General features: G+C 43.8%; 1 protein-coding gene across 8 annotated transcripts in view; it reads left to right on the forward strand.

The window, feature by feature from the left end:
* Window positions 1-18,913, forward strand: part of LOC142208876 (myosin-10-like) — a 75,563-nt gene that overhangs the window by 39,047 nt on the left and 17,603 nt on the right. For 2 of the 8 annotated variants that reach the window (XM_075277680.1, XM_075277682.1), the window contains exons 6-23: window positions 1,870-1,890; window positions 4,605-4,697; window positions 5,700-5,763; window positions 5,965-6,063; window positions 7,093-7,236; window positions 7,699-7,794; window positions 9,274-9,392; window positions 9,480-9,632; window positions 10,583-10,756; window positions 10,920-11,093; window positions 12,282-12,396; window positions 13,807-13,875; window positions 15,380-15,573; window positions 16,246-16,367; window positions 16,771-16,840; window positions 16,980-17,140; window positions 17,230-17,338; window positions 18,652-18,783. In XM_075277680.1, the coding sequence (XP_075133781.1) occupies window positions 1,870-1,890; window positions 4,605-4,697; window positions 5,700-5,763; window positions 5,965-6,063; window positions 7,093-7,236; window positions 7,699-7,794; window positions 9,274-9,392; window positions 9,480-9,632; window positions 10,583-10,756; window positions 10,920-11,093; window positions 12,282-12,396; window positions 13,807-13,875; window positions 15,380-15,573; window positions 16,246-16,367; window positions 16,771-16,840; window positions 16,980-17,140; window positions 17,230-17,338; window positions 18,652-18,783 (2,109 nt within the window). The remainder of the gene's footprint in view (window positions 1-1,869; window positions 1,891-4,604; window positions 4,698-5,699; window positions 5,764-5,964; window positions 6,064-7,092; window positions 7,237-7,698; window positions 7,795-9,273; window positions 9,393-9,479; window positions 9,633-10,582; window positions 10,757-10,919; window positions 11,094-12,281; window positions 12,397-13,806; window positions 13,876-15,379; window positions 15,574-16,245; window positions 16,368-16,770; window positions 16,841-16,979; window positions 17,141-17,229; window positions 17,339-18,651; window positions 18,784-18,913) is intronic. The other 6 variants (XM_075277687.1, XM_075277681.1, XM_075277683.1 and 3 more) reach the window with 3 other exon arrangements.

The following is an 18,913-nucleotide window of genomic DNA, read 5'->3' on the forward strand; positions in this document are numbered from 1 at the left end:
ATATATCATCCTGCCGCTATACGGACCAGAAAACCTGCTCCAAAACTGCTGTAGAGAGACCCTCCTGGTCTCTATTCTTCCTAGAGATGACATGTTGGCAGGACAGGTGACCTCTCTAGGCAGTCACTGGTTGTAGTAGTAATGCATTGACACCACCGCAACCATTCACCTGTCATGTCAACGCATCACTGCCGTAGCTGGAAGAACAGGGACTGGCAGGGAATAAGGGAAGTATCTGCAGCAGGGACTGACAGGGAATCAGTGAAGTATCTGCAGCTGGGACTGGCAGGGGATCAGGGAATTATCTGCAGCAGGGACTGGCAGGAGAATGGGGAAGTATCTGCAGCAGGGACTGACATGGAATCAGTGAAGTATCTGCAGCTGGGACTGGCAGGGGATCAGGGAAGTATCTGCGGCAGGGACTGGCAGGGGATCAGGAAAGTAGCAGCAGCGACTGGCAGGGGATCAGGGAAGTAGCAGCACGGACTGGCAGGGGATCAGGGAAGTATCTGCGGCAGGGACTGGCAGGGGATCAGGAAAGTAGCAGCAGCGACTGGCAGGGGATCAGGGAAGTAGCAGCACGGACTGGCAGGGGATCGGGGAAGTATCTGCAGCAGGGACTGGCAGGGGATCAGGGAAGTAGCAGCAGGGACTAGCAGGGGATCAGGGAAGTAGCAGCATGAACTGGCAGGGGATCGGGGAAGTAGCAGCAGGGACTAGCAGGGGATCAGGGAAGTAGCAGCAGGGGATCAGGGAAGTAGCAGCAGGGACTAGCAGGGGATCAGGGAAGTAGCAGCACGAACTGGCAGGGGATCGGGGAAGTATCTGCAGCAGGGACTGGCAGGGGATCAGGGAAGTAGCAGCAGGGACTAGCAGGGGATCAGGGAAGTAGCAGCACGGACTGGCAGGGGATCGGGGAAGTATCTGCAGCAGGGACTGGCAGGGGATCAGGGAAGTAGCAGCAGGGACTAGCAGGGGATCAGGGAAGTAGCAGCACGAACTGGCAGGGGATCGGGGAAGTATCTGCAGCAGGGACTGGCAGGGGATCAGGGAAGTAGCAGCAGGGACTAGCAGGGGATCAGGGAAGTAGCAGCACGAACTGGCAGGGGATCGGGGAAGTATCTGCAGCAGGGACTGGCAGGGGATCAGGGAAGTAGCAGCAGGGACTAGCAGGGGATCAGGGAAGTAGCAGCAGGGACTAGCAGGGGATCAGGGAAGTAGCAGCACGGACTGGCAGGGGATCGGGGAAGTATCTGCAGCAGGGACTGGCAGGGGATCAGGGAAGTAGCAGCAAGGACTAGCAGGGGATCAGGGAAGTAGCAGCACAAACTGGCAGCGGATTGGGGAAGTATCTGCAGCAGGGACTGGCAGGGGATCAGGGAAGTAGCAGCAGGGACTAGCAGGGGATCAGGGAAGTAGCAGCAGGGACTAGCAGGGGATCAGGGAAGTAGCAGCACGGACTGGCAGGGGATCGGGGAAGTATCTGAAGCAGAGATTGGCAGGGAGTGATAAGGTGAGTATTACAGCTTTGTTATGCGGACTTTATTTTTTTTTTTATAAAGAGTTGTTAGGTTTGACCATCCTCTTAACCAGAGAATGGGGTGAAGTACAATTTTGGCCTCACTTGCTTTATCTGCCACCCATAACATATTATATATACGATATATCATTTCTATCTTTATGATTTACTCACCTATTCCACCTTGTAGTCATCAGTTTTGTCTTTTGACCCCCTCACCTTCCGCCTCGATCATTAGAAGTTTTACCTTTTGATTATTTGATTATATTTTTTACGTTGCCTTTTTTGTTATCATTAACATTTGTTTCACGTATGTTTCCCCTCCCTTTTATGTGCGGTTTCCCCCCCAGAACTCCAGTGCTGTGTCATATGTGAGTAACGCTCATTTGTTTTCATTTTAATTTTTCTTTTTTTTTTTTTCTTTTTTTTTTATGGCTAATGTTCCCATTTTATGTTTTCCTGCATTCTACAATTGACATTAAATTGCTTGTTATTACCATGGTTGGATTAACATAAGCAATATGTTCTGTATCCACAAGCGATACGTTCTGTACTACTGGAGTGACAAGTTATTATATTTCATAGATCTTCATGTGCAGATTATAACAAATAGGCTAAAATACTAAAGAAATATAATAATGTAATAAATTACAGATTTCTCCAGGAAATCTGGAGAAATATTTTCTCATCTTCTACCATTCCCCTGAGTAGAGAATGGGGGAAGTATAAAATCTTTGGTTTTCTAGGGCAAAAAAAGGGAGAATTAGAAAATCCCTGGTAGTCTAGGGCAGAGAAGGGGGGAATGATAGCATTTCTGGTGGTCTAGGTTAGTTGTAATATCCCTGGTGGTCTTGGGAAGAGAATGGGAGAATTATAAAATCCCTGGTTATCAAGGGCAGACAGTAGGTTAATTTTAACATCCCTGGTGGTCTAGGGCAGAGAGGAGGATAATTATAAAATCAGTGGGGGTCTGTGGCAGATAATTGGAGGATCCTTGGTGGTTTAGGGCAGACGTAGGTTAATTTTAAAATCATTGGTGGCCTAGGGCAGAGAGAGGGTTAAGTTTATAATCCCTGGTTGTCTAGAGCAGCTAAAGGGAAAATTGTAAAGTCCTGGTGGTCTAGGGCAGAGAAGGGAGAAATGATAAAATCCCTAGTGGATTAGGTCAGAGAAGAAGAGAATTATAACATATCAGATGGTCTAGGCAGAATATGGGAGAACTATAAAATCCCTGGTTTTCTAGGGCAGAGAAGGGGAGAATTGTAAAATCCCTGGTGGTCAAGGACAAACAGAAGGTTCATTTTAAAATCCCTGGTGGTCTAGGTCAGAGAAGAGAAGAATTATAAAATATTTGGTGATCTATTGCAAGAAGGGGAAAATTATAAAATCCCAGGTAGAAGGGGAGAAGGGGAGATTTATAATACCTCTGGTGGTCTGGGGAAGAGAAGGGGAGCTTTATAAAACCTCTAGTGGTCTAGGGCAGAGAAGAGGATAATTATAGAATCAGTGGGGTCTGTGGCAGATAATTGGAAGATTATAAAATCCTTGGTGGTTTAGGGCAGACATAGCAGACGGTAGGTTAATTTTAAAATTATTAGTGGCCTAGGGCAGAGAGAGGGTTAAGTTTAAAATCCCTGGTTGTCTAGAGCAGAGAAGGGGAGAATTGTAAAATCCCTGGTGGTCAAGGACAAACAGAAGGTTCATTTTAAAATCCTTGGTGGTCTAGGTCAGAGAAGAGAATTATAAAATATTTGGTGATCTATTGCAAGAAGGGGAAAATTATAAAATCCCAGGTAGCCTAGGGCAGAGAAGGGGAGAGTTATAAAACCTCTGGTGGTCTGGGGCAGAGAAGGGGAGCTTTATCAAATCCATGGTGGGCTAGGGAAGAGGATGGAAGAATTATAAAATCTCTGAAGGTCTAGGTCAGATAGAAGGTTAATTTTAAAATCCCAGGTGGTGTGGGGCAGAGAAGGGGAGAATTATAAAATCCCTGGTGGTATAGTGGTTGATAGTGTAGAGGCTAGGGTAAGTTTTTAAGCTGCGCAGTTTAAAGAGAGGTGCACACATGACTATATATTTAGGATAGTGTGCCCCTGAATTCTTAATATACTGAGCTACGTTTTTCACATTGGTACACTACTCACTAAAATAAAAGCTAGTATGTAATCCAGGTCAGCCCTGTTAGCAGACGAAGCCCATAGCCTGGCATCATTGGTATTGTCTCCTCTAATAATGGCCTGGTCCCGGGTTTCAGGCTGTTCTGTATGAGGCATTACTGTAGGGTAATCTGAACAATGTGGAATCACCAGTGACCTGCGGACTCTCAGGTTCCAGGGATAGTTTCAGGTTCCTGCTCTTAGGTTACACATTTGTTATAGAGTCTGATGAAAGCGTAGTGCAGTAAGTTGTATGATCCAGCATCGCAACACATACAACATATCCATGAAGGGTATACAGTTACATAAGCTGTAGCTTACATCTACAACCTGCTCACTGAATTGGTGGAGTGAATGGTGAGTGAGCGGGAAATGTGGTGACCTCTGGCCCCAGTGATTCAGAATGGTGGAAATTACCTGCTGGTATCACTGAGAGCCTTGAGACTAAAGAAATTTATGGCTTATCCACAGGGTCTGACCTGCACCTCTTGAGGTCACCTCGCATTTATTCTGTCAGAAGGTGGTGGCCTTCAGCTAGCGAAATGGGGGTTGAGGCACCCCTGTTCTGGAAATAGGTGCAGGTCCCAGTCAAGGGTCAGCAACCTTTGGCTAGTATTGTAGGTTCACAACAGCTGGAGTGCTGAAGGTTGCTGACCCCTCACAATGCCCATAAAACTCCACCAGATCAGCAGCTACTGTAGGAGTCCACCATGGGGACCTCTGTGTGCTGCAGATTTTGGGAAACTGCATAGGTTAACCCTTTCTAGATTTCTTTTTGAGGTCTATATCTTAAGTTCACCTGGTTCATGTCTACAATTGCAGATTCTTTCAGATTCTTACCCCTGAACCACTTCTTGCCGCACTCTTCTTCTGTATGTATTCTGTACTCTGTATTGGGGCTCACCATACTCATCTCTTATTACTTTTAGGGAGAGCTCGAGCACCAGCTACTGCAGGCAAACCCCATATTAGAAGCTTTCGGCAACGCCAAGACTGTGAAGAACGACAACTCTTCTCGATTTGTAAGTCGTCAAACTTAAAGAGTCATAAGATCAAACTGTTGCATTATATATTCTAGAAAGTCATGGCAGGCCTTTATATTAAGGAGTTTGTATAAGGGTATTGCATTGCACCCAAGGGCAGACCAGACACCCACTGTAGAGCCCAACAAATATATGGATAATACATGAGCGTGGTGTTTCTAACTGAGGTTAAGGGTGCATTTATTTAACCAGTTCAATCCTATTAACTTGCCAAAGTAATACTAGACTACCACTATCCAGGAAACTCAGCAATGTGTTCTCCTGCAAGCCTCTGCGGCAAAAAACTGCACCTGCACCTCCATGGTCGAAATAATTGAAATACTAGGTGTTTAAAACCTGCACAAATTGACTTGCGCTGCAGGTTTTAAACACCCAGCATTTCAATTATAACAACTGTGAAGGTGCAGGTGCAGTTTTTTGCCGCAGAGGCTTGCAAGTGAACAGGCTGCTGAGTTTCCTGGATAGGTGGATGCTTTAGTTTTAGTACAGTATATGGATGAGATACTCTAGATCGCAGCGGTGAGTTCGCCAGGGCTCACCTGCTGCAATCTCTCCACTCTTGCACACAAACCTGCGTTTTTTGACCCATAGACTGGTGCACTAAACAGAAGATATTGCGGCTGCTTGGCTCTGTTTTCCTACACAACGAGTCTCATGCCAAAAGAGATCTTGTAGAAAGTACCAGTGACCCGTCACCACCAAAGAAGATTACAAAATGAATACTAGAATTTGATTGGTCAATATGCCACTGACACTTTTTTGGTTGGCGCAGACCTATTATTCTTTAAGGGTTCAGCGCCACCTACTGGTGAAAAAAGATGACGAATAAAGATTTATTATGTTTTATCATTCTAAATGTGTGGTTGGTTTATCTTTATGGGTTGGATGCTGACTTCCCACACGTATATGTATTCATATTTGCCTCTGTGGTGTTTATTAAAGCAATCTTGTCCGTGACAAACTTATTTTTACTTCTTCCAGGGTAAATTTATCAGGATCAATTTTGATGTAGCCGGATACATCGTGGGAGCCAACATCGAGACCTGTATCCTTTCAACCCGTTGTCAGGACATTATTGTACCCAGCTGTCAATTTATTTGTACACTTCCAGGAGGAATAACAGAGGGATGGTACAATAAAGATACCCTAGAATTGTTAGGCTTCTCTATAGGCTGTAAATGGGAGCCCGTTTTTTGGGTAAGCGTTACTCATTCTGCTTGTCGCAATCCTTAACACCACTATTCAGACCTACTGGAAAAATCTAGAGCAATTCGCCAAGCCAAGGATGAAAGAGCCTTCCATGTTTTTTATCAACTTCTGGCCGGAGCCGGAGAACATGTCAAAAGTAAGTTGTGCAATAGCAGACATGTTACTAGCACTTCATCAGGCCAATGTAGCGACGCTGTAGGGTAAAGATAGTGTATGGGGGTCTTACCAGCTATTGATGCCAAAGGGATCACTTCATTTTGGATGGACGTCCTTTACGATGTAGGAAAGTGTCAGTACTGATCATGAAGTGATCTCCCGTAATCAGCCGGGATTAGTGGAGTAATTCAGCAGTAAGTGTTTTGTTTCCCTACAGTGCCACCACAGGATATATGAAGTATTACATCATGTCCACTCAAACACAGGACAGTGCAGGTCCTCCAAAGAGAGAGAGAGAAGCTGTCCGCACTGGCCAAGAGATGAAGATCCCGAACAGGGAATCTCTCTCTATTAAAGGCAATTTCAGGCTTAAAGGGGTTGCACCATTAAGGATACAGGATAAGTGTCTGATAGCTGGGGGCCTAACTGCTGGGTCCCCTAGTGATCAGGAGGACAGGGGACAGAAAGTGTCCCTAAGGCCTCCGTTTGAATGGAGCACCAGTGCGCTTCCTTTAACTTCTATGGGGCTGCCTGGGCTTTAATCTCTGGCAATGAAGTGAATGGAGCACCAGTCACCAAAACGTAACCGGTAGGCTTTAGGGGAACTTTCGGGCCCCGTTGTCCAGATCGCTGAGGGACATTTGTTATAGATCAGGAGGAGCTGAGCACATTTATATATGTGTATATAGGTTTGTGTAAAATTATTAAGTATGACTTCTGTTTTACTCATTTATATATGTATTTATTCTGAATTTGGGAGTCCAGTGGGCGGTCCTAATCGTTGATTGACAGTTATCTCTGTGTTACCACCCACTGGACTCCTAAGCAGAGAAGGAGCAGAGATTACAGTCTATATATGACAAGTTATACTGAATCTTTCCCCACAGTTTATATATCAATCTGCTCGTCTCCTCCTGCTCTATAACATGCCGCAGACCGCCTGCATTTCATGGTGACTCTTTAATGGCTATCGATAGTGACTAATACATTCTGCCGTATTCCTCTCTAGCTGACCTGTTACTGGAGGGCTTCAACCAGTATCGCTTCTTGTCTAATGGAAACGTCACCATTCCGGGACAACAAGATAAAGAGATCTTCCAGGAGACAATGGAGTCCATGAAAATCATGGGAATTAATCATGAAGAAATCATGTGTAAGTAATGAGCTGTCCCCAATCTCATGGCCGCGGAATGTGTGTCACCATTATGTACTGAAAGAATGCCATTGTGGAGGGAAGAGTGCGGGGAAGACGTCCAGCCGCCTTAAAGGGCTAGCACATGAATTATATCTCCTCTGTCGGGTTCAGAGTCTCATTCATGATAGAATGTGGAATGTAATGACAATATGGATATACATAATAAATATATAGCAACCAAACAGGTACGAATTGTGTCTGACACAAAAAAAAAGCATCATTTTTGCACCATAGAGCTATTCTATACTATAGAAGTATTGTAAATTCCCCGCAGTGGGTCTATGAATTGGGCTTGGGCCTTTGAAAATTCTAACACGTGAATATATATGGAGGGAATTTAGTAAAAATTCTGCCACCGTATGTGATAACTTAGGTCACCAGTATATATATAATAGATTGATATACGCTGTGTATTTCTAGCTATGCTGAAGATGGTGTCCGCAGTGCTCCAGTTTGGAAATATTGTTTTCCGGAAGGAGAGGAACACAGACCAGGCTTCCATGCCGGATAACACAGGTGAGTATTCCTGTAGAATGGTGACTTTTCTGTGGGTAGTGGGCTTCATGGACAGAAATTAAGGTGAAGCATTAAAGATTGGGCAGGTTTAAATTAAACATGCCCAATCCTTTATACCCAAAAATCAGCCTCACATTTAGTACACATAAGGAGGCATTCACACGATGTAACGTGGCACTGATTATTGCACGATAACTCGCGTAAGGATCAGCGCTGCAAAACAGAACCCCATTGACTTCAATTGGTTCCGTTTAACACGCGTAACACATTGAAGTCAATGGGAGTCTTTTTTGCAGCACTGATTTTTACGCAAGTTATCGTGCAAGAATCGGTGCCATATTACATTGTGTGAATTCCCCCTAAGGGTCCATTCACAGGAAGGAAAATTTCGCTGAATTTTCCTCGCTGAAAAAAAAGTGAGCCGTTTTTTTTGTTTTTTTTTGAGCGTTTTTTCACGCGATGTGTTTTTTGACACGTTTGTTCACAAAAAACTTGAAAATCAATACATCACATTTAAATGTCCTGCCAGTTTTGTGGTGATGTCCAATCCGTTGTTACATGACCTGCGTCCTTTGTGACTTGGCATTCATGTACATAACTGTAGTCCTCTTGGAGGACCCCTTTAAGGGCAAGAAAACACGTTTGTAAATGAGGTGGAATTCCTCTTTATTTTCCGTTTTCTGCCCGTGGGCTACCCACGTCAGGATGCCAATGGAGGGCATCGGCTTTCCACTGCTGAGTCTTGAGCCGTGGAATCTGTTGCAAGATCAAGTAGAACGCTTATTTTTTCAGAATGTGGTGTGGAATCTGCCACGAATTCCAGGTGAAATCCACCCCAAATCTACAATAAATTCCCCCTAAAGTTCCTTGCAGACGACCGTGGCTGTGGTCAGTGTGTTATCCTTGTATTTCATGGATAGCACACTGACCCAATGTTTTCTATGGGCTCGTACACACGTCCATGAATTTCATGGTCCCGTGTGCTGGCCGACGCTCTGGGCTGAAAAATATAGGACAGGCCCTATTCCTGTCCTGTTTTGCGACCCTCGCTTATGTGGCTCCTATTCGCCACGGAAGCATGGCACGTGCGTAGGCGGCACACGGGGAACATCCTCATGTGCCAACTGTGCTTTTAATTCATGGCAGGCCGGTTGCAGCACGGTCATCTGCAACCGGCCTAAGCGTGAACTCACATCGACTTTTTTCGCAAGAAGATTTTGAAGCAGAATCTGCCTAAAAATCTGCCTCAAAAACACCTCCCATTCATTTCAATAGGAGTCAAAAACTCATTGTGCAAAAAAATGCATCAAAAACCGTGGCTACTACTTCGGCCATGGTCGTACTATAAAGAAGAAGCAACTGTAGATAAAAAATGGCTGCCATATCATACGGCTCTTATACAGAATATAGAACAAGTGAATTCTTCACAGGCGCCATTCCTCACAGTGTGACCGTGACTTTGTTCTTTGTATCTCCTAGCTGCTCAAAAATTGTGTCACCTCTTGGGACTCAACGTGACCGAATTTACCCGTGCCATCTTGATGCCAAAGATTAAAGTGGGGCGCGACTACGTCCAGAAGGCTCAAACCAAGGAGCAGGTGAGTGTGTGACCATGTGATAACAATGACCCCAAGTATACGGCTCACCTCGTATTACCCATTCATACCGATCTTCCCGGTGTCTAGGCGGACTTCGCTGTGGAAGCGCTCGCCAAAGCCATGTATGAGAGGCTTTTCCGTTGGCTGGTTCATCGTATTAATAGAGCTCTGGACAGGACGAAGAGACAGGGCGCCTCCTTCATTGGGATTCTGGACATTGCAGGCTTTGAAATCTTTGAGGTAAATCTCACAGTCTAGGTCAGCCGTATAGTATAGGAGAAGCTCAGGCCGCAGCACAGTAGGGGGGGCACTATGGCTTTAAATTTTTTAATTCTTTTTTATTTTTGGTTTATTTTTTTTTATTTTTTGTTTCTAGTTGTTTCATGACTATTACAGAAGTGAAATAATTGTCACTGACCTATCTGACCCACGTGCCACTCACTGAATTTATTCCCCATGTAAAATGATTTTTTTTTAATTATTATTTTTTTTATTCTTTTTTTTTTTTTTTTTTTAACTTTTTGTTTCTAGTTGTTTCATGACTATTACAGAAGTGAAATAGCTGTTACTGACCTATCTGACACATGTGCCACTCACTTAATTTATTCCCATATGTAAAAAGAATTTATTTCCATTTTTTTTTTGTTCATTATTATTTATTTTTTTCATTTATATTTTTGGATTGTTTTATTTCATTTTTTGTTTTCTTACTGACGTATCTGACTCCATTTATTTCTATGGAAACACATTTATTTCTGGGGGTGGGGTTTGTGTATTTATTTTTTTAATGTAATTTTTTTTATCCAGACATCACACACAGATGTCATCAATTTTATCAATTTTTTAATCTATTTTTTTTTTTTTTTTTTTACCTGTTTCATGACTTCTTCACTACACACATTCATGGAGAGAGTTGGAGATATGTAAGATAGGTGGCCCATGTGAAATGGAGAGAAGCCCAGCTCAATATATATCTGCTGTCAGACACCTCTAGTGTTGGCATATCTTCCGTCATAACAAAGGATTGGACATGTTGAAATTTAACATGCGCAATCCTTGTTTATCCCATTGTCAAGACACCATCAAACATATTGGCACATTACGCTGACACTTGTTTCACATATATGGCTACCTTATTTTCTGTATGGCTAGTCTATTACCATCTCTCACAATGTCGCCCCTATCCGCAGTTGAACTCATTCGAGCAGCTCTGTATCAACTACACCAACGAGAAGCTGCAGCAGCTCTTCAACCACACCATGTTCATCCTGGAGCAGGAGGAGTACCAGCGCGAAGGCATCGAGTGGAACTTCATTGACTTTGGCCTGGACCTGCAGCCTTGTATCGATTTGATCGAGAGGCCGGTAAGATGGCATTGCTGTCAGGTATTATACCGCCTGTCTATACTACGCCAGCCCTTACATTCCAGCACATTCTCTGATGTCATCCAATACATTACCGCTCATTCTGTGGTCCTCCCCGGTAACTCAATGCCCATTGTATTCTATGGTCTCTTCTGTTCTCCAGGCAAATCCTCCAGGTGTTCTGTCACTACTGGATGAAGAGTGCTGGTTCCCGAAGGCCACTGATAAAAGTTTTGTAGAGAAGGTCATCCAAGAACTTGGCACGCATCCGAAATTCCAGAAACCGAGACAACTCCGAGACAAGGCTGATCTGTGCATAATCCATTATGCCGGAAAGGTGGGAGACTCTGCAGGGCTGCCATGTCTGCGTACAATGGCGGCTTCACTATCAGATCTGATATTTGGAATATCTGTGTATATTTAAAGAGGACCTTTCACCATATCCGGGCACAGGCAGTTCTATATACTGCCAGAAAGCTGACAGTGCGCTGAATTCAGCGCACTGTCGGCTTTCCCAATCTGTGCCCGGTGTGAAGAGCTTACGGCCCGGTACCGTAGCTCTTCTATGGTCAGAAGGGCATTTCTGACCATTAGCCAGAGACGTCCTTCTGCCTCGCAGCGCCAATCGCGCTGTGCTGTGGAGCCGGGAGGAACGCCCCCCTCCCTCTGCTCACACAGCTTGTCCGTAGACTAGCATTATCAGGAGGGGAGGGGGCGTTCCTCCCGGCTCCACAGCACAGCGTGATAGGCGCCGCGAGGCAGAAGGACGTCTCTGGCTAATGGTCAGAAACGCCCTTCTGACTGTAAAGCGCTACGGTACCGGGACCGATAGCGCTTTACACCGGGCACGGATCGGGAAAGCCGACAGTGCGCTGAATTCAGTGCACTGTCAGCTTTCTGGCAGTATATAACACTGCCTGTGCCCGGATATGGTGAAAGGTCCTCTTTAACTTGTCTTATTAAATGACAGTTCTGACAAATAGTGGGCCTGTGAACAAGAGTAAGTTTTAAAAGGGGATGTGACTTTATTTGGCTATATCTCTGGTTTTATACCGTTAATGTGAACTCAATATACAGCAAATATAAGATACAAAGACGGCCCAATGTGCACGTCTGTGCCCTGTATGTGGGATCCTTGCACCTCCCCATCCCCCTGCCTGATCAGATATATCTATATGGTTCATCCAGTCAATATGGCATGACTATGTAGTGGGGACACGGCATCACAATATGTGTTGTTCAGATATTGACGGATATTTCAGCTATCAGATGTAAGGCATTCACATGGTGTACACCCAAGGGTATTCTGTTTTCATTGATCCCCCATAGACCTGAGTCTATTGAGAGATCCCTGAAATCACATGTGCTATAGCATGTATTTTTTTTCTTGGATCATGTTATAAGTTCCTTTAAAATCTATAGGGTCGTGTTCTGGGCATTACTATAATGGCTGATGAATCTTGTCATGTGAATGAGCCCTAAGACTGGGTGTTGTGTATATTAATGCCATTTGTGCTGTTTCTAGGTGGATTACAAGGCCGATGAATGGCTGATGAAGAACATGGATCCTCTGAATGACAACGTTGCGACTCTCCTTCATCAGAGTACAGACAAATTCACAGCAGAGCTTTGGAAAGATGGTGAGTGCCGGAAAACGTATAGTACATATAGCGTATAGAGTTTTCTGGCATATAAATGGTGGTGGCTACATCTGACATCACAGATGGTCCTAGAGAGTGATGGGAAATTCTGCCGGTGGGGGTTCTGGGAATTGGAGATTATGGGATTATATGATCACATATTATAGAAACCTTTATCATATATTGTATTTTTATAGTCAATGTATGGATCAAGAATTGTTTTGAGTATGTAAACGTATGGAGGACCTATAATGGCCCAAAATCCTGAACCAAAGTGTGGTGAAGTGGGTGATAGGCAGCTTCTTGTGCCAACGCCGGGCATGATGAGATGGGACTATCCTTAATCTTGGCTTTGATATAAAATGTGGGAATGACTTGTTCTTATTGGCCACATTTTAGGGTATAATGCTTTATCCCAAGTAGATATATTAATAAGACTGACTGTATGATGTGTAATATATGTAGTATATATATAACATGTAGTCGGTGCTATGCTACTAATCTGCCGGTGACTGCTACTATACTGTATCCTCTTCAATATAACTCTTCTTTCTCTCTTTGCTTTGCTTTTCCTTCCTTATTCTTTCCTTCCTCCATTACATTTTATTCCACACTATGACTATTCTGTAAATGTAATGCTTTGTATTCTGCACGTTATTCTATTAATATCTATCTTCACAAATGTCCTATCCCATCTCATCTGACATCCACCATCCCAAAATGACTACTTCTGACCCATCCTGATCCCACTTATGTCCCCTACTGACATCCACCACCATCCCAAAATGACACTACTACTGTCTCATCCCGGGTGCCATAACTATCTCATCCCGACCCCCTATTATGCCGCATATTGGCACCCTCCACCATCCTAAAATGGCAATATTATTGTCCCATCCCGATACTTACAACTATGGCTTCCCAACTCTCACGTCCCATATTGATATCCACCACCATTCCAAAATTATATTACTATTGTCCCATCCCAATTCCTACAACTGTCTCATACTGACACCCACTTACGTCCCTTACTGATACCCCCCACCAATCTATTCTGATACATACAACTATCCCATGACACCCCCTACTACTAAACTGAAATTATCCAATCCTGACAACCTCAAATATTCTATTTCAATGCCCATTACCAAAAATCCTGATACCCACTACTATCTGACACCCATATAACTATCCTATATTGACCTGCCCTACAATCCACCCTAATGCCTACTGCTATCACGTTATCCTGACAACTGTCCCTTACTGACCCCACTTTTATTACATATTGACACACTACCTACAACTCCCATGGTGCCATTTTATTTAACCCCATATTGTAATATTTATACCGCTCCTCCCTTCCCCATTCCATACACCCCTTCCCTTCCTGGCAACGCTGTATTTCTTTAGATATCCAGAATATTCAGGCGGTTTATTTCTTTGACACCTACGCTGTGCTGCCACAGGGCCCCGGTGAAAGTAGGTTCTGTCTAGTTATTCTGTCTGATCTCATCCCCCAGCGGCTGTGACTCAGGCATGGAGTGATGGAGACGCTCGCCACCCGCCTGTCTGCATTGTTCTGTAATCTCCCGCTCATAATAAAGGCATGCTATATAATACTGAACGCTTCACGCTTGGACTGGGCTTTGTTCACATCTGACACAGATTATGCCATACAGTTGGATCAGGCACCATTGGTGTCCACGGGATAGGGGACAAGTGTCTGGTCACTGGGGGTTTAGTCACTGGGACTCCCAGCAATTTTGAGGTCTACAAGTGTCCCATATAACAAAGCCTGCACTCTATTCACTATAGAGGACTGACACAAAGTCCTATAGAAATGAATGGAGTTGCGTCCCACCACTCTATCCACACGTGACTACTGGTGGTTCCAATGGTCAGGCCTCCAGCAAAGAGATATTAATCCTCAATCATGATAAATATCATTAGTCGAAAAATTTCTTTGATTCCATTTTTCTACACCCATACCAATTGGGTCACCTTACGTGGAAAAATAGCATTTCATACGGTGCTATGTTCCTGGCATATGCAGAGAAATCTGTGATGGAGTTTCCAAAATGAACCCCCAAAGCAGATGTGTACAGAGCCTTACCAAGGCCATCAAAGGGAGTCTGTCATCAGAACCTGGAATATTAACCCAGCCCTACAGATAGATAATGTATGTACAAAAATACGGAAATCGCTCTACCTTGAACGTTGTTCAGATGGTATCATATGGCGCGGGGTGCACGGAACATCCGACCATTAGAATGGAATCCAATTGAAGAAACGATGATAAAAAATCCAGCACGCCCAATAATTGAAAAATAAAATATAACCTTTACTTCATAGTGGTTAAAAACAGAAAAAGCTCCTTAGAGCATGGATCCAGAATAAAACAACAGCCTACGCGTTTCGAGACTCACATCCAGGTCTCTTAATCATAGCATATGTTTTTAACCACTATGAAGTAAAGGTTATATTTTATTTTTCAATTATTGGGCGTGCTGGATTTTTTATCATCGTTTCTTCTACAGATAGATAGGTTAGGGTCACCTGTGAATTGGATTCCTCTTCGGAATTGCTGCCTCTATATTGTTTTTATCAATAGATGAGCTCTCGATGGCATTGGCCTCATTGCGCCCTCCATTGACAAAAAGGCAACATCTGGGCAACGGAGGCAGCAATTCACAATGGAAGACACCGTATGATTTGGGTGACCCTAACCTACCTATCTGCAGGGCTGAGTTGATATGCTGGTTGTGCTGATAGACTCCCTTTATGTTATAAGCAGTCATATAATATAGCCGGCCTTCCAATGTGTTGTGTGTTGCCAATTGGTGTGTGAGCGCTTTGCCATGTTCACCTATGAGAAGACTATCTGTACCATAAAATTCCATCAGCACCTATACTAAAATAGAAGTGTACTCGCCAAGACTTCATGTCCATGTTGTATTCACCCCTCTCACCAATTTGCCCTCAGTCGACAGAATAGTTGGCCTGGACCAGATGAGCGGCATGGCGGAGATGTCATTTGGCTCATCCTACAAGACCAAGAAAGGAATGTTCCGCACGGTCGGACAACTTTACAAAGAATCTCTGTCCAAGCTGATGTCTACATTGAGGAACACCAACCCCAACTTTGTGCGTTGTATAATCCCTAATCATGAAAAGAGGGTAAGAAAGAGCTTCTACATTTGTTCTTACATATCCATATGATAGCATTCTGTGACATGGTCCTACATAGAAGATGATGCCACCTAAAGCCATTACTAGAAGACCACATACTTTGACTTAAATCACACGTATGGTCCATCATACATCGCATTCTGGTAGGAGTGTATTAAATCCCATATTACTCTCCAGATTTTGCCAAAAGAAGGCTTCCCACCTTCCAGTATTCTTCCAGGTTTTTTGGTTCTGGGATAGGGGCATACTGATACTTATTGAGGAGACTGATGTCTGAGGTCTTATAAGCTATACTTTATGGGAAAAGATATGCAAATTAGATCTCCTCCAAAAAGAAGAAAACAGCCTCTATAAAATCCCCTATAAGCAGCCTGTAAGTCAATGACCATGGATAACCAAACAGCCAACCCATCTGCAGACAGCTGTTTTGGGGTGTTTTGGCTCTCATCAGGTTGAGATGTCTTTGAATATTGTAAGGGCGGGGGGTCTACTGGTTCTCCTTCTAAAAATCCAGCAAGATCAGAATATCCTGTACAAAAGATATTCTCTATAACTTAAATGAACAAGAAAACCTAAAGAAATGTATAGTGTTACACACCATATAGGTGGCACACGTGCCTTTTACTCCTGTATATATAGACCCTTATCTGTATTCTTTAGGCTGGAAAACTGGAGCCTCACTTAGTGCTTGACCAGCTGCGTTGTAATGGAGTCCTGGAGGGTATCCGAATCTGCAGACAGGGCTTCCCAAATAGAATCATCTTCCAGGAGTTCAGACAGAGGTAAGTGACCTGAAGACCTGACACCAGACACCCCACTGATCAGCTGATCACTATACATTATGCCGAGCTCTGTATACTGCATAGCGGCTGAGCAGAAGTACTGCAGCTCCACTCTCATTGAAGAGACAATAGTGTGTAATGCTATCATATGGGAATCATGTGTAGGTACCTTAGAGCCACATGTGGCTCCTGAGCTACTGATAATGCCTAGTGTATTAGTAATGACTACTTTATACTATATACTTTATATTCATGGGGCTCTATTCACCCAGCGGAGGCCAAACAATGAAAATATGGCGCTAGATTGCCCTCTAGTGGTGGAAAGTGCTGCACCAACATCTATGATTATTCCTTTTTTTTTTTTTTTTTAATTTAAACTCACAAAAATACATTATTTTCTTAGATATGAGATCCTGACACCAAATGCAATCCCCAAAGGATTCATGGATGGCAAGCAAGCCTGTGCAATAATGGTAAGAAGGCGTTGCATTATTTTTCTTTACTTCTAGACAAAAATGCAAACTCATAAAACAAGCTCCAAAAGGAAATTGCAATAAAACCTCTTGGTCTTTTTGCATTTGTATAAGACGTCTTTCCATTCTTGATTTGCAGATCAAGGCCTTAGAGCTGGATCCTAATCTATTCCGTATAGGACAGAGCAAAATCTTCTTCCGCGCCGGAGTGTTGGCTCACCTGGAAGAAGAGCGAGACCTGAAAATCACAGATATAATCGTTCTCTTCCAAGCGGCGTGCCGAGGATACCTGGCCAGGAAGTCAGTCCATAGACTATGTTCCCCTATGTAGGCCTTGAATGGTAAAAAGACTTGAAGATAACAAATGTTTTTGAACTTTTTTATTGCAGAGCTTTTTCAAGGAGACAACAACAAATGAGCGCCTTGAAGGTGGTTCAAAGAAACTGCGCTGCGTACCTGAAGCTGAGACACTGGCAATGGTGGCGGCTGTTTACCAAGGTTCGCCAATATCACTATGTAGAATTTTCTGCTTTTTATTACACACGTTTTTCATTATTAAAGGGAATGTGTAAAAAAAATATATATATATTAATGTAATTCACAGTTTAATAATTTTAGGATTTTTTCACTTTTTAAAGGGATCCTATCATTCAGAAGCAATTTTTTGTTCCTAACACGTCGGAATAGCCTTAAGAAAGGCTATTCGTCTCCTACCTTTAGATATCATCCCTGCACTGCTGTTCTGTAGAAATCCCGTTTTTTGCCGGTATGCAAATGAGTTCTCTTGCAGCACTGGGGGCGGGCCCCAGCCCAGCGCTCAAACAGCACTGGGGGGCGTCCCCAATGCTGCCAGAGAACTCTCCAGCGCAGCCTCCGTCTTCTTCAGGAACGTCCTCTTCAAGCGTCTTCTTCCGGCGCAGGCTTTGAAACTTGTAGGCCTCGGGCAAAGCCTACTGCGCATGCCCACAGGCCACAAGAAAATGACCGCTTACTTGCTGTGAAAGCGGCCATTTTTCTTGTGGCCGCGGGCATGCGCAGTAGGCTCTGCCCGAGGCACAAGACCTACAAGTTTCAAAGCCTGCGCCGGAAGAAGACGCTTGAAGAGGCCATTCCTGAAGAAGATGGAGGCGGCGCTGGAGAGTTCTCTCGCAGCATTGGGGACGCCCCCAGTGCTGCGAGAGAACTCATTTGCATACCGATTAAAACCAGGATTTCTACGGACCAGCGGCGCGGAGAAGACATCTAAAGGTAGGAGACGAATAGCCTTTCTTAAGGCTATTCCGATGTGTTAGGGACAAAAAATTGCTTCTGAATGATAGGATCCCTTTAAGAAATATTAAAAGTAATAAAATAATTTTTAATATTTCTTACTATTGGCTACTAGAGGGAGCAGCATCAGCCTGGAGGCGAGGTGGTACTACCTACTGTATCCATGTCTAGTCAACACCTTCTAGCAACACATACATTCTAGAATATACACTATCTCTCATGCTACTGCATATCTAGTTGCTTAAGGACCTATCATGATGTTGACACAGGTCCTTAAGCAACATCAGTGACTTTTATACAGCTCTGTACTGCTACACTTCATGATTCTAAAAAGTAGTGCTGCAGCACTTTTTGCTTTGATAAGGACCTTTGATGTTATTAATGGTCCTTGAGCAACTAAAATCTACCCAAATGCTACAGTCTATTTAAACAGATTCTCTATGGGGGACCCCCCCCCATGACATATTGATGGCCTAGTCTGAGGATAGGTCATCAGTATGTAACTTCTAGAAAAGGTCTAAATGGAATATTCCTTCCTGTAGGTGAAGCCCCTACTACAAGTAACTCGGCAGGATGAAGTGATGCAGGCCAAGGTGGCAGAACTGCAGAAAGTCAAAGATTCCCACACAAAGACAGAGATGGAGCTGAAGGACATGGGAGGCAAATATCAGCAGGTAAGAGCAAAGAAGAAGATACCCTCATGTTCTTTATCCTGGTTGCAGACTATAAGTTGCAATAGTGCACAAAATTTGTAAGGTAGACAGAAGACAAGACATTAAACCATATCTCGTGTATATTTTTCTA

The sequence above is a fragment of the Leptodactylus fuscus genome, chromosome 6 (assembly GCF_031893055.1).
Source record: "Leptodactylus fuscus isolate aLepFus1 chromosome 6, aLepFus1.hap2, whole genome shotgun sequence".
In the NCBI taxonomy this organism is placed as follows: domain Eukaryota; kingdom Metazoa; phylum Chordata; class Amphibia; order Anura; family Leptodactylidae; genus Leptodactylus; species Leptodactylus fuscus.